The sequence below is a fragment of the Podarcis raffonei genome, chromosome 10, assembly GCF_027172205.1.
Source record: "Podarcis raffonei isolate rPodRaf1 chromosome 10, rPodRaf1.pri, whole genome shotgun sequence".
Taxonomy (NCBI): domain Eukaryota; kingdom Metazoa; phylum Chordata; class Lepidosauria; order Squamata; family Lacertidae; genus Podarcis; species Podarcis raffonei.
In genome coordinates this window covers 54,673,392-54,689,045 of record NC_070611.1, presented here as the reverse complement: position 1 = coordinate 54,689,045, position 15,654 = coordinate 54,673,392, and the positions used below count along the sequence as shown (strand labels likewise).

The 15,654-nt window shown below is 46.0% G+C and overlaps 1 protein-coding gene across 2 annotated transcripts in view; it reads right to left on the bottom strand.

Annotated features, from left to right (window-relative positions):
- The window catches only part of TMEM178B (transmembrane protein 178B), a 287,332-nt gene extending 275,003 nt beyond the window's left edge, over window positions 1-12,329 (bottom strand). Inside the window, exons 1-2 of one of the 2 annotated variants that reach the window (XM_053405494.1) lie at window positions 10,644-12,329; window positions 9,927-9,941 (exon numbers count right to left, since the gene is read on the bottom strand). In XM_053405494.1, the coding sequence (XP_053261469.1) occupies window positions 9,927-9,941; window positions 10,644-11,025 (397 nt within the window). In that variant the 5' untranslated portion in view covers window positions 11,026-12,329. The remainder of the gene's footprint in view (window positions 1-9,926; window positions 9,942-10,643) is intronic. The other variant, XM_053405495.1, reaches the window with a different exon arrangement.
- Between the last annotated feature and the right edge of the window lie 3,325 nt (window positions 12,330-15,654).

Below are 15,654 nucleotides of genomic sequence, written 5' to 3'. Positions count from 1 at the left end.
CTACCCAAGCAATAAGTCCAGCAGCCTCCAGACAGAGAATCAAGGGGAATTAACTCACCTGATAGAGTCCAATCCTCAGTGGACTCAACAGCTGAAATCTCAAAAAACCGTGGAAATCTAGTCTCACAATGTGGTGACTGCACAGTCCATTACTCACTAGTTTACAGACACCAGGAGCCATGGCAATACTTGGTTCCCCACAGGGGCATTGCTGGGTATTGAAGGGATTCAGGGCACAGACCCCATGACCCAACGATGGCAGGCGTCTCACACACACAGTACTTTGCAGTGTGCCCAGTCAAGCTATGAATCAGAAGCAGGGAACCTCTGGGCTACAGGCCCGTCTAGACCTGCTAGAGAGTCCAATATAGCCCTCAAGGCCATTTCCCCCAAATAAAAAATCCTGCCAATCAGCTGCCAAGACTACATGACATCAGCTAAGGGATGGGGGTTCACCAGTGCTTCACCATTGCTTTTCCCACAGGGAATGTGCTGGCAAAACAGGACACCCCATCCCACACCATATGAGTCAACTTTGACAGTGGCCAGGACTGCCCATCTACCAGTCACATCCTTCCTATTGGTGACATTTTTAAAAATAGCTTTTAAAAGAGTGAGGGGCAGTAGATTTAGGACCCACTGCAAAAGCTCCCCTGGATCATCACTCCCTAACAAGACTCCTGATCTGCCACATATCTGGGGGCTTCCATATCTGGAGGAGGCATTACTCAGTAAAGAGTTATGAGGATCCACTTTCTGACAACCCAGTTCTGCTTGAATCCCTCCACCTGGCAACACCAACAGTCAGCATTCATTGCCCGACACGACAGCATTGACGTCGTCTGACAGCCATTTTTTTCCCCTCAACAAGCATTGACTTTTGCAATTGCCTCGTCTCTGCAAAGATGTCACATAACGTTTTAAACGTTGCAAGGGAAGGGTCAGTCCCAGTGCAGCTACTGTGAGAAAAGCAGAAGGTTGATCTTGCCTGGGGGGGGGGTGGAATCACTCTCTTCCTGGGGAGGGGGCAGGCAGACAGGCAAGTGACAGGATGGAGAACAAAATGGGAAAGAAGCACACAGGGGCAGAGGAAGGGGGTGAGGTGGGGGTGGACCGCCCAGGTGTCTTCGCTGAGGGAGGTGACATTTGGCCCACCACCCTCCCACGACTCCCAAGCCTACCCCAAGCCATCGGGGGAAGGGAGGAGCTGTGCCGGTTTGCCTTGTGCCAGAGAGCCAGTGTGGTGTAGTGGTTAGGAGCGTAGATTCGTAATCTGGGGAACCGGGTTCGCCTCTCCAGTCCCCCACATGCAGCTGCTGGGTGACCTTGGGCTAGTCACACTTCTCTGAAGTCTCTCAGCCCCACTCACCTCACAGAGTGTTTGTTGTGGGGGAGGAAGGGAAAGGAGATTGTTAGCCGCTTTGAGACTCCTTCGGGTAGTGATAAAGCGGGATATCAAATCCAAACTCCTCCTCTTCTGGTTCTTTCAACCAAGACTTCTCCCCAAACACACACACACACACACCTTTATTTTGACAGCTGGGGGAGGCTTGGGAATTCCAGGCAGGCGGCGCGCCAAATGTCCGCCATCAGCGGCTCGCTCCACCTCCGGCTGTAGGGTGCACGTGCCGCTCCATGCACCGAAGCGGCTATGCTGTGCCTTGGAGGACACCCTCTGCACTCTGCCCCCCTCAGGAGCCCCCCCCTCAGGAGTACGCCCACCCTGGGCAGCGCGGGCATATGCTCTGCTGCTGGAAGCACAAGGGGAAAGACCTGGAGAAGTGGGAAATTTGCAACCTAGAAGGATCAGAATTCTCAATATTTCTGTTAATCCTTTGCCAAAAGGGCACCATTATTTCTAGACTAGGGATGGGGAATCTATGTCCCTCCAGATATTGTTGGACCACAACTCCCATCATCTTTGACCGCTTTGCCATGCTGGCTGGGGCTGATGGGAGTTGGAGTTCTACAACATTTGGAGGGCCACAAGTTGCGCACCCCTGCTCTAGAATTATGCCTATCTGGACTGAGCAACTGAAGTTATTTACCATCTACTTCATAGCTGTCAGGGCAGGCAGTCTGGAATCAAGCAAGCATCAGACAGAAACTTCAGTAGCTAAGTGGGAGCAACAGTCAGTTTGAGACAAGCTACATCTGTACCTGAACTACAGTTGTTCAGACTCTGGAGCTAGACCATAGTCGGAAACCTTAGGGAAACAGGTGAAAACCTAGTACCTCCCAGTATCACCTGCTCTCTCCTGAGCTGATAGCTGCAATGCCTCCTCGTTGCATACCCTCCAACATTTCTCTGATGAAAATAGGGACATCCTAAGGAAAAGTGGGACATTCCAGGATCAAATCAGAAACTGGGAAGGTTTCTGTAAATCCGGGACTGTCCCTGGGAAATAGGGACACTTGGAGGGTCTGTCATTGTCAGAGGTTGTAATCCAGTAACATCTCAGTAGTATCACATTAGCTACCCATGCCGGACATAGCGAGAACAATCATACTGCAGGAAAGGCTGTAGCATGTGTCTTCCAGGAAGAAGGGACCAGGTTCAATTTGTGGCATCTCCAGGTATGGCACAGAAGCACCCTTTTCTGAAACCCTGGAGAGCTGTGGCCGCACAATCCTGAAGAAGCAGGCAATGACCTCTGACTTGGCAAAAGGAAGTTTCCTCTGTGTACACATTGTGCAAGTAAGCCATGATTGCATCTCTTCTGTACTAACACCATGCATTTCTCCCCGCCCCCCAAAGTACAAGGCACAGTTTGCTGGCCTTGCCTTGGGATGCTGGAAGGATTTCATACTCAGAAAAAAAGAAAAACACGTGAATCTTCCCCCAGACCAACAGAACATTGCATTGCACTCAGTCTTACCTTGGGGAAAAGAGGAAAGAGTCAAGCAACAATATGTGACAGATGTTAGACCCATCACTTAACGCATGATAGGAAAATACCATGGCAATGAGAGTCGTGTAACAACTTGTATAGGAAGAAACAAAGAATTCCCTCCAGCGGGTCCTTGTCTTAGCAGAGGGTTCATATTTAAGGAGGTAAACAAATGGTCACTGAAGCCCTTAGATAAATAAATAAAAATCGCCTCAAAGGTGAACTGAAAACTTAGTTGTTAATAAAATGAATAGATTGTGACTATATATGGTTGAGGTATTATAGGGAAGGATCCAAGAGATATGGCTGGTTGGCCATGGTTGAGAACCGGATACTCGGCTAGATGGGCTTTTGGTGTGATTCAGCAGGGCTCTTATGTTATGTCCTTACATATGGGAGCAGATGAGCAACAGGGAGGGAATCATGTGGCTGAGAACAATGTAAAAGTTATGGAGGCAAATTCCACCCACTGTCATGAACTGAGGAAGAGGAGGAAGGCAATCCTGGTGAGGGGTGTAGCCAGGACTAGCACATACCGGGGCAAGCAGGGGATGGGGAAGGGAGTACTCACAGAGTGACGGAGGATGACAAGAGAATGGAGGTCAGTGCATAGGAACCAGAGCAGCAGGACCCTTCACCAGAGCCAGGGGGTCCTTGTCTCTGAGGCATAGGGAGCAGCGGGTGGGATGCTCCAGGAGGCACAGGCAGACAAGGGCCCACAGCCCAGCTCCCTAGTTGGCCAGGTGAGGCTTGCTAGCTCTAGGAGGAAGCGTGTGATTCATCAGCTGGAGTAGGCTTGGAACAGGTAAGGTTCATATGTGTCGTCAAGCCCAGATGCTGCAATCAGCATGCAAAGTACAAAAGGGAAGCAGAGCTGAGGTGCAAAAGTGTCTGCTCAACTGTCCATGTTGATGGGCCTTGGCTTGGATGCTCCTGGACCTCTATGGGACTGTGCTTTGGGTTTGACTCTGGACTGTATCCTATCTGCTGGGCTTCATACTTGACTTACTTGGATGGACCCTGGATTGTGCTTCCTGACCTTCAGACTTTGGACTTTGCTTGCATGGATTGACACACACACACCCCGACTTTGAACTTTTGGTGACATACTGACTTGCCGCCAGGTAGGCCAGGGGTCCAAGATACCCACTACCCAACGCCATGAAGACCAGGCCCAGTTGCCCTTCCAAGGAGTTGCTGGTGTGGGTGCCACTTCACCACAACTAGAAAGGGGAATGTTTCAAGAAGCATACAGTCTTCCCAGATGACGGACAGTAGCCAACTAACCCATTTCATCTGTGTGGTGATTCCCACTTGTGCAATGGAAACTCCCTCCCTCCCCAAATCTGTTCTGGGGGTGTTCCCATTTCTCAAGAGCAGATTTGTAGGGGGCACAGGGTGTGTGCAGGGACTGGATGGAGGGGAGTTCCATTGCACAAATGAAGATCTTCCTGCTGACAGTATGAGTTAGCTGGATACCAACCAGATCTTCCAAGGCAATGTGCAGTCAAATGCATATGAACCAATATAATAAAAGGATGAACTGCAGCAATACAAAGTCGTTCAACTAAAAAGCTAAGGAAAGAAACAAAAATCAAGCTCAGAGCCCCAAAAACTGCCAAAAGAGGAAAGGCAGAGAATAACTCAAGACGAACAGATGTGGGATTCTCAAAGAAGGGTCAGAACAAGTTTTTTTCAACCACAGATGGAAGCTGGTTTCACAGCTTGTCTTATGCACAGCGATATCTGCAGGTTGAAGCCTGCTCAGACCTTGTCTTGCCCCCTTCTCTCATGCATACTTTTATAAGAAGCCTATATGTGTTGCTGCAGATGTGAGTTCACCATTCAACTTTTAAAAATATCAAAAACACTCTCACATTTATTTGAGGGTATATCCTACTGAATTCATTGGAACTTACATCTGGGTAAGCATCCACAAGGTTGCACTGCACGTGTCCTTGGGATTCCCTGTGGTACTCATTCCATCTTCTCTTTGTCTAGTTCCAATGTGGACCCATTGGGGTACTTGGTTTTGTCCCTCATAAGAAGTAGTTGTGTATCAAAGCAATAGCTCAGAGTAATCCAGATACAAGCATTAAGAGACAGCTTTGAAATCAGCAAGACCAGCTAAATTCTCTGAAGTGTATTGTGCAATCTCCAGCTGAAGTCGGTGTCAAGAACTGGGATTCTTGCTTTGTACCATTTCCTCCTTCACTATGGACTTCATTTCCTTTTTCTCTAGAAACAGATCTAACAGATCTCCTAAAGTAATTTATTGTGAAAGCAGTAGGTCTAAAGATCAGCTCCTTGGAACACTGTGTATCTGGAGATTCAGCTAGGAGTTCAGGAGTATTTTAAAGAAGTGGGGGGGGGGGATGTTCTAGGGCTCCATAATATCACTAGGACCATTCCCTCCATCTCCAATGTTCAAGCTGTGAGTGCTGTTACTTACGTAGCCAAAACGGCATGCAAACACACCCCACACCCCACAACAGGGATGTATCATGATGTGTGGTTTGGCCCTTGAGATACATGCTCCCCCTGTCTGTGTATTTTCTTTTATAGCAATATATAAAAAGGTAAAGGTAAAGGGACCCCTGACCATTAGGTCCAGTCGTGACCGACTCTGGGGTTGCAGAGCTCATCTCACTCTATAGGCCGAGGGAGCCGGCGTTTGTCCGCAGACAGCTTCCAGGTCATGTGGCCAGCATGACTAAGCCGCTTCTGGCGAACCAGAGCAGCACACGGAAATGCTGTTTACCTTCCCACAGGAGCAGTACCTATTTATCTACTTGCACTTTGATGTGCTTTCGAACTGCTAGGTTGGCAGGAGCAGGGACCTAACAACAGGAGCTCACCCCGTCGCAGGGATTCGAACCGCCAGCCTTCTGATCAGCAAGTCCTAGGCTCTGTGGTTTAACCCACAGCGCCACCTGTGTCCCTATAGCAATATATAGCTTCATGTTATCCTGCTTGTTGCTGTTGCATTACTGTTTACTATAATGCCTTATTGCTTTGATTGTTAGCCCTCTGTGAAACTAGTGTTTAAAAGCAGGATATGAAGCCTTAAAAGTGTAGGGGTGTGTGTATTCTGCATTTCCAAGGTGTGGCAGCACCTACATTCTGAAACTCTGTGCCCACTGATATTAAGCAGGGGACCTTTGCTGTGCTGTTTTCAGCAGCTGCTAAAACAGGTAGATTTGCCATGTAACGTAAATTTAGCATGGGTTTTAATGTTGCTTTATTTCATTATTTTATTTTAAAGCATTTATAAACCACTTCGTATTTTAAGAATCTCTAAGTGGTGTACAACCTAAAAACAGTATCATTAAAACAAAACAAAAATGCAAGACAGTGTTGTTGTTGTTGTTAAACTGCTTCTTTTATTCTAAAACAAAAATGAATTACTGAATTACGGGGGGGTGAATTACTCCTCCATTCCTACACAACATGGAGGAGATACTGCCTTAGAAAGAGCTTGCCTAGTTGATCTTAATGACCAGAAGGGCCTGTCCTACCATTAGGCAGAGTGAGGCAACTGTCTCAGGTGGCAGATGCTTAGAGGCAGCAATAGGAGCCCCTACCTATTCCTCCCAAGTTGCCAACCATTCCCCCTTTGTTGACAGATGGCCTTTATTTGGCTCCCTAATCTGACCCGCTGCCTCAGTGGAGGATGCTACTGCATCACTAGTGTTGAAGTAAGATTCAGCTGCTGCTTCAGCCAACTTCTGGATGTGTAATTGGAAGCAAGCATCTAGTCCTCCACCAAGGCAGCAAAATATCTTGGGCTGGCTGTGATGAGCAGCACATATGGAGGGGGGAGCGGCAAAAGGTAGCTCAAGATCTGCTGGCAGTTGTCTGGGTGCAGTAGATCATCAAGGATTTATTTTGATTAAAAAATTGCAAACTGAACATCTCCCCTTCCCCACATTTGCCCAACCCTAAGGCATAGCTCAGATGTAAACAATAATAGCAAAGGTCATGCAAGCACTGAAGTGGCAAGAGAATGAAAGTTGCTGTTATCAATATGAAAGAAAATGTTAACACAGCTATATATTGCAGAACATGGCAGGTACAGTCTGTCCTCTAGAGTCCTTGTTTCTGCACTGGATGAATGGCCACCATTCCAGCATAAAAGTCTCTCAGGGTTGGTTTGTTGGTTTGTTTGCCCTCCAGCCATTTGAAGTTTTTGTGTCAGCTTTTTAAGGATTTTCTATCCCCCCCCAAAAAAAAAAATATATTATCCCATTTTAGTTCGTATAAGCTTTCTGCTTCTTTCCAGTTTCTAGCTATCAATATTCTTGAGGCCATTAATAACTAACCAATTAAACGTTTATATAATAATCCTTGGTTATCTCCACTGAATATACCCAACAATACTATTTCAAGTGGAGTTCCCCCCCTCCTCGGTTTTCCCAGTATTTTTAATATTTCTATAAAAAATTCATCCCAGAACTAGGTAACTTTGGCACAGTCCCACCACATATGCGTGAAGGAACTGTGAGCTGTACGTGCCCTCCAGCAAACAGGTGAGTATGACTTATCAATTTTAGCTATTTTGTAGGCGTTAAATGCCATTTTTGCATTTGTTTCAAAAAAAATTATTTTAAACTAGCTGAGATTATTTTATAAGGATTTTTTCCCCACATAGCCGCCCAATCTTCATCATGATTTCCCAGTTTGCTTAACAATAGCAACAACCAAATAACCCACACATAGACTGGACTGTCTCAAAGGAGCCCACATCTTCTGCTTGGTGAAGTTGCATCTTATTGGTTAACACACACACACACATATTAGATTGCTGAGATGAAGAAATCTTGAAGTAACCCGTAATGGATCTTAGTATGGAAGCTTGGTTCTCATCCTCAAAACAAATCCCTGTGCTCAGTGGCTACTCTGAGACATCATGTTATTTCATTCTAAGTCTATGTCTTCTGCACCCCTGTCTTCTCTTGGTGGATCTCAGAGTTTTAGTAAAACAAAACTTAGATCTCAGAAACCACAAGACTCACCTCCCTTGCTAAATGGGGCAAAAAAAATCATTTAGAGATCCTCGTCCTAAACCAGCTCCCATTGACTCTGACCATGAGTTATGCTAGCTGGGGTTGGTGGCAATTTGATAACATCTAGAAAGCCACTGTTTCTTGCTTCTTTACAGTAGTGCTAAATTCTTATGGTGTTTGATGCTCAAAAATCTCTCTTAATGTATCTCATTTCATTTTATGCAATGGCTTGTGAAGGCTTTGCTCTAAGAGATTACCTATATTATAGGTCTTATAAAATGTTTCAAATAAATAAATTGGAGTTGTGGCAGGGAAGAGTAGACAAATACCATACATTTCCTATTCGATGTATCAGACTCTTTTTTAGATTTCAAAAAAATCTAACATACTATCACATTCCCATCAGTCTCAGTCTCAAAAAAACCATATTCTTACTATTTCTATTTTGCTAATGGACAGTTGAGGCCATGCATGGTTGTTTGCCCAAAGCTACTAAGTTAGCTCATGGCCTGAGGTAGATTTATCAGATTTACACCTGTGTCAATATCTGCCCTACTTAATAGTAACCCAGCTGAATAAGACCAAAGGCCTGTCTAGCCCAGTATCCTATTTCACAATGGCCAACCAAACAACTCTGCAAAATCCAGAAGCAGGACATGAGGGAAATGCCCCATCTGCACTGTTATTCCCCAGTGACTGGTACTCAGAGGCATGTTGCTTCCCATACTGGTGGCAATATAAAGCCATCAGTGCCTGGGAGCCATTGACAGCATTTGTCTAATCCCCTTTCAAAACAGTCTACGATGGCAGCCATCACTACACCATGGACTAGCAAATTCTATAGTTGTACTATGTGCTGTGTAAATAAATATTTCCTCTTGCCTTTCCTGAATCTTCCAACATTCATGTTCATTGGGAGTCCCTGGATTCTAGAGGGGAAAACATATCCCTGTTCTCTTTCTCTACAACACACACACGCTTTTGTTTGCCAGAGCCATGTCCCACTTTACTCATCTGTCCCCCCACCCACCCAAACAAAAAAGCCCCAAATACTGTGACCTACCCTCATAAAGGAGTTACAGGAGTGCACCAGTTCAGACCCTGATCATTTTGGTTGCTCCTGTCTTCATTTTCCAGCTCTTAATTTGAGATGCAGTGACCAAAACCATACACAATATTTCAAGTGTGGCTGCACCAAATATTTGTACAAAGGCATTGCAATATTGGCAGTATATTGCCAAGCTAAAAGCTGGGGGTTATTTGCACCTATGAGCAACAGAGACCTAAGTTACTTATCAAAAGAAGAGGTCTGTCCAAGATGTAGTCCCATCATTCCTTTTGGTCCTACGCCAAGAAACCCAAAGCCTGACCTAGAAGAATCCTTGGTTTCCCTGCTGAGCCTGCCAATCAGGATGCTTGTTGTGATGACAGCTTCTGAGCATGGACAGTTGCCCATTACAAATTGCAACAGGGCCAAGAATGCATTTCATGAAGTCACTAAACAGCCGCTAGCTCATAACGCCTTCTAGCCATTAAACCCCAAAGTTGCGTTTGAACTCGAACTCATAACAAATAGCCAACAGGCTTCCAATTGCTCATTCATAAAGAGTGTTTGATGTCAGGGTGTTGACCTTTGCAATCCTTTGTGTATAGCAAATGAACCAAAGTTATATATTTATGCAAATGCACTTGGAATCTATGCTGAGGACAAACATATTTTTAACAGAGCTTGAGAAGGATAAAGCCAGCTAAACAGAAGCTCTATAAAATAAAGGAAAAACCAGCCTAATCCCTATATGCAAAGAAAACCTTGCAGGTGATCTTTTAAATTCATCCAGGAACTACTGGAGGATATTCTGTTTTGCAGCAAAAAGATATAATAACGTGGGCAGAAACCAAGCAAAAACAATCCACTTGTTCCTTCACATACCTTTTTTCTAGATAAATATTTAACTGAAGCTGCTTCATTATATACCTTTTTGCGTACTGTGCTATGAACAGAAGAAATAATCCAAGTAGATAGACTAACCTTGTTGGCCAAATGCTGCATGAAAAAGGAGGAAATGATATATGTGCGCTTTTTGTCAACATATGACTCTCCTTGGGGAGGAGGCATGACATTATTTCATTTTAGAGCTTTAACAGGGTACTTTTGCCAAATGAAATTCAATGATCTCTTTTTAAATATCCTGTAACCACTGAGCTTGAACATGCACACATTCTATCCCCACCTTTTGCTTGCACTTCTCCTTGTTTGCTCCCTATCTGATGTTTAAAGAAGTCTATTAGTTTATTCAGAAGTAAGCTAGCTTTCTAGAGTAAGATTAGCGACAACCAAAAATTAGCAGGATTCAGTTAATCGGGGTCAAATTCAAAATGCTCATCTGGTTATTTTCTGCACTGTTTATGCATTAAGTAAAGAGTTCTAAATGCCACAGTGATTTGTGGCCCTATATAAAAAAATTGTACAAAACAGAAGATTTGATGACCATGCAGACCCCTTCCTATAAAGTCTATAAGCCCAGCAGAATGTCTCGACCTTCATAAATGTTCCAAGTGAAGTCACTCAGAGCATAGCCAACAACCATCCTTCCCACAGAAAAGAAAACTCTCTCAACTGTGATTGTTGGGCTAATGGGATAATCTGTTGGGTGCACTTGTAGGCATTGCACAGTATCTTTGCACCTGGTTTCAGCTTATTCAATAAACTTATATTGGACAACTGCTTCTGAAAAAGAAACCCTACCTTTAGCAATGAGCTCCTCCAAGTCCAGGTCAAATCCCAGCCGGTGGCATTTCCTCCACAGCCCCATGTTAGTAGAGTTGTACTGTCTGTTGCACTCATCAACGGCACTCATGGCAAAGAGCTGCCTCCTGTTTCTTGCCAAGAGAAGTTTCCCTTCCCAACGGTCCAATCTAGACCTGCTGGCTCTGAGGGGCAGGTTGTTGTTAGAGTTATAAATGAAGCCGGGGTCATTCCTCCGGGTGGTGATGCTTTTGCACCGTTCCCTGTGCTTCCTGGCATCAGTTTCATACCAATGGTCAGAGCAGATCGCCACAGCCAGCATGCCTAGAGCACACAACGCTAAAGAGAGACCGGCATAGAGCAATAACCTTCCGGCAGCCATACCTTAGCTTCACAGAAAGACCATGGACATCTTCACTAGGAGGCAGAAAGCCCTTTGAACTGGATACCAGGTATGAGCCCAGCTCTTGGGCAGGTGTCACTGGACAGTGGCTTCCTTCAGTGATCACATAGAAGCAGGTGGAGATTCATCAAACTCTGGAGGAAGTGAGGAGAGGAAAAACTTATGCTCCGGAAGGAAAGAACCCTGGGCACTCATTCGCTTTTTCCTATGGGCAAGAGCAGGTGGGGGTGGCAAAATGACCAGGAAATTCTGAAGCTTCAGCTTCAATCAGTCTGGTAAGGCGGAGAGGTCTTGTCACTGGCCAGGAAACGGCAGTCAGTGGTAAACAGCCTTCCCTTTCTTGTGTCTGGCCATCTGGATCAGTCTACTGAGCCCTTCCAGACTGAACCCACCCAGAAATACCAGAGGGGGGCTTTAGATAGACAGCTATTCTACCTCTCTCAGCCCTTTAAGGGGGCCACATTCAAGGAGTAGAAACGCTTGAAAATCAAAGTCCAAAAAAAAAAAAAGCCCCAATCTTCAGCTCCCCAGCCTCCAGCAATCTTGCTTCTAAACACCGGGAAGCCTGCGATGTGAAGTAGAGTGTGTTTTTATGATGATGGTGATGATTTTGCAAGAATCCTGGTCACGGTCGATATGCTTGCTTGTTTCAGAGGACAGGCAGCGAAGGAAGAAGGCTGCCCTTTGGTCGATTTCAATCCTGGGCTTTTTCTTGAAACACACACACAACGCACATCCAAGCCAGTCCTTTGCCTTCCTAACGCGGGAGTCCGGTCGCCCTGCTCCGTCGCCCCAGAAGTCCTGCAGCTTTGCAGCAATGCACTGACATCTTGGTTCTCTCGCCGAGCCGCCGCCACCGCCGCTCTGCCTGCCTGCCTGCCTCCTCCTCCTCTTCGCCAACTGATTCAGCGCGTTTGTTGTGCTGCCTTGCGCCCGTGATCACGGCAACGTAAGGGGAGAATCGGCGATCGGCGATCGAGAACGCCGGATCACGGGCGAAAGAAGAGCGGCTGGGCTCTCGTCGTGGCCATCGTCAGCGGCAAGGAGGCGCACCCACCCGGGCACCCTGCCGCCCTCTCTGTCGGTTCCTCCCCCGGGGAGCGTGTGGCAAGCGGCGGGAGGACAGGCACGCACAGAAGCGCCGGGGAGCTTGGAGGCGCCGCGCGATTCAGCACCACGGACAGCGCCAGCTTCCTTCCGAGAGACCCAGCCCCCGGAATATGTGTGTGTTTCCTCCTGCTGCTGCTGCTGCTGCTGCTATTGCAAAGCGGTCCTCCTTCACCCCCTCCTTTTTTCCTATTCTCCCCCCCCCTTTTTTTTTTTTTTGCACCGGGGCTTCCGTTTTCTGTTGAGCAAGGCTTTCCAACGTACAGATCCTATATATACAGACACACACAAAAAAAAACAATGGGGAGTCTTCGTTCACTCCCCGCTTACCGTTGCAAAAAAGAAAAACCCCACCCCGATGAATTAAAACACGATGGTAAATGGAGGGAGGGGGCGCCAAGCAGGAGAGGAGGGGGATAAAATTAATAAATAAACGACGCCAGCCGATTCCACTCAAAAGGAGGAGGGGAGTGGGCAATAAGCCTCTGCCTTGTCAATAGCTCACGGTCTGCACCATTTCCTTGCCACACGGCCTGATCTCCGTTGCAAGCAGCGCTATCTTCCTTTGTAGGCTTTCCCTCCCCCTTTTCGTAACAGCTTCCTACCCGGCGCGATCCTGCCGTCAACAGCTGGAGAGATTGTCTTCTTCAGACATTTTGCTGGGCCGGACCTCCTTCCATCCCGCTTTTCTCCTCTAACGGGAAGAACTCGCCCATTCTCGCCAGGAGGCTGCCGGGCAGGCGAGATAGAGAGAGCCGGGGAGCCTTCGCAATGGCATTGCCCTCCCCCCCGCTTGCAGGACTGGCTGGCTGCTGTTGCCCTTTTAATGCCCCCGCGCTAATAGCTCGAATATAAGAGCGGCTCCAAGTCTTCTGCCCACCTGGGAATCTCGCCTTCTTCAAACACGCCACCCTGCAGCCTTGGCTGAAGCCTACAGCCAGAGAATACAGAACGCCGAGCCAAAAGCTAGTGATGTCACCCATGCAGCGTGAGCCTCATTCCTTATTTCTCTAGCTTCCTTAAAGATAAACTGCACTCCTTCTCCGAGAGAGAAAATGCCTGGAGATTCGTCCTTTCCTTAAAGCAGGCAGAATAAAAACATAGCTCTGTATGCTGGGCTTCCTGATTTGGGGTCACCATGCCCTTTAAACCAGCCTAAAAACCCTAAATGGTCCTGTTGCACACTGTTACATGCACATGCCGGAATCTAAATATTTCAGCATGCTTGGAAATCTGCAAATCTGCACCACAATCATTGTGAGACGTTTTGCACAAAGGACAACGTTCCTGTACATTTTTTTTGAGGGGTGTACACATGCACACAAACAGTAGTGTGGTCCAAACAATCATGGTAGCTGAGTTGTCATATCTCAACCTCAGACCCCCAGCTGGAAAAAGAAAAAGGAATATGGAGATTACGGTGCAGTCGTATACATGCCTAGTCTACTCACAAGTAAGTCCAGTTGAATCTGATGGGGACTTACTCCTGGGTAAGTATATTGCAGCCGTAATCACCTACCATTTATACCACTGGTGTGCAGATTAAGGAGCACTGTAAATTATTGTGTATAGCCAAAGAGCTATATGTATTATTAATGAAACCAATACATAAACATATTCCAGACATGTATTTAGACAAATAGGGTTGTCAGCTACTCTGCATTTTCAGAGCAGTCCCCTGTGTTATGAAGGACCTCACAGAAGTGCATAGAGAAAATTGGGCAAACAAAACCATACAAGGAAAGGAAGGTTTGGATGTAGGAACTCCATGGTGCCTTCACAAGACTTGTGAGAGTGTTGCAGTGAGGCGGCGTGGATTTCTGCTATCACCCAAATACCTGCATCGGTATTTAGACAACACAAGCTGATTTTTTTTCTACTACATTACATTGAAAGTATACGGAGTGCCATGTCTCTTGAACCCTGGCTGTTGAATAGCAGCACATAGTATTTCCATAAAATGCTGGAAGTATGAAGCCGACCTATCAGGAAAGACCATTTGTCCAACTAACCCAGAGTTGCTTACTCTGGTTGGCAGCAGTTTGACAGCAGGGCTCTTTTTAGGAATGGCATCTCTGCCCCTATCTAAACCCTGTCTAGCATGGTGGGTCAGCGGTTTACATAATTCTGCACAGTTTTAAAGCAGTTGTCATGATCTGTACAGTTTGCTTTTTAGTCCCTTCAACCTCACTGCTTACAATTCTCCACCAAAGCACAAACACGCACGTACGTGTGTGTGTGTGTGTGTGTGTGTGTGTATGTACTTGCCAACTAAGTACAGTGGTGTCTCAGGTTAAGTACTTAATTCATTCCGGAGGTCCGTACTTAACCTGAAACTGTTCTTAACCTGAAGCACCACTTTAGCTAATGGGGCCTCCCGCTGCACCGCTGGAGCACGATTTCTGTTCTCATCCTGAAGCAAAGTTCTTAACCTGAAGCACTATTTCTGGGTTAGCGGAGTCTGTAACCTGAAGCATATGTAACCTGAAGCATATGTAACCTGAGGTACCACTGTATAACACTTCATGCAGCTGTGTTGTTTTTTAACTGACTCCTAGGACTTCACTCCTGAGCTCTGACTTTCTGGTGCAAGTCCTTGGCTGTGGATATACCATACATTTAAAGCACATTCCTCAAAGTAACCTGGGAACTGAAGTTTTTAAGGGGGCTGGGAATTGTAGCTCAGCTATGGGTAAACTATAGTTCCCAGTATTCTATAAAAGAGGCCCATGCTTTATGTGTATGGAGTGTACACGTCCTTGGGTCCTAGCTCCTCTTCAAGACCTGCTTACAACTCAGCCATGACACAACAGAAAACTGAGGTTTCCAAAAAAAATCAACATTTCCAATGATTTATTATAAAAACAAAATGTATCTCTCTGGTTGTCTGGAATAAGTGTCAAATGTACTGACATAGTGTATTGCTCCAAAAGAACAGATACGTTTTAACCTAAAAACATAAACCATAGAATTCTTAATCCAAAACTATACACAGTTTCAATATTTGTCAACCTCGGCAACAAATTAAATGTAGCTTTCACTCCAATGTGGTGAAACAAAAGCTGAATCAAATTGGAGGCAGGGGAGAGAGAATCATAATTTACACGCACAAGTCATGTCAGTTCGCAGATTTCTTGCCTGAGGACAAAATTGACAGATTTGTCACTGAAGTGTAATTATGCCGCAAAATTCAGAAAAGTTGTAGATAGCTGTGTGGCTCCATTATAAAATCCAAACTTCGCAGTATGGCAAGACTTTTAAGACCAACCAGGATGTTAGAAAGGATGTTTTCAAGGTCTCAGAAACAAAGTTATGCGGCGTTCATTCTCTCATCTGATGCTTGGAAAGGAAAGATAGAGGGCAAATATTCCAAGTTCTAGATGTGTGGCTAGAATCAGGATGGAGGAAACTTCCCCTCCTGGTTGCTATGTCACCAGATGCGCTTTGCAGCCACCTCAAGGTTCGTGGATGCTTAGCAACTGCAGGAATGTTTTCTCCATT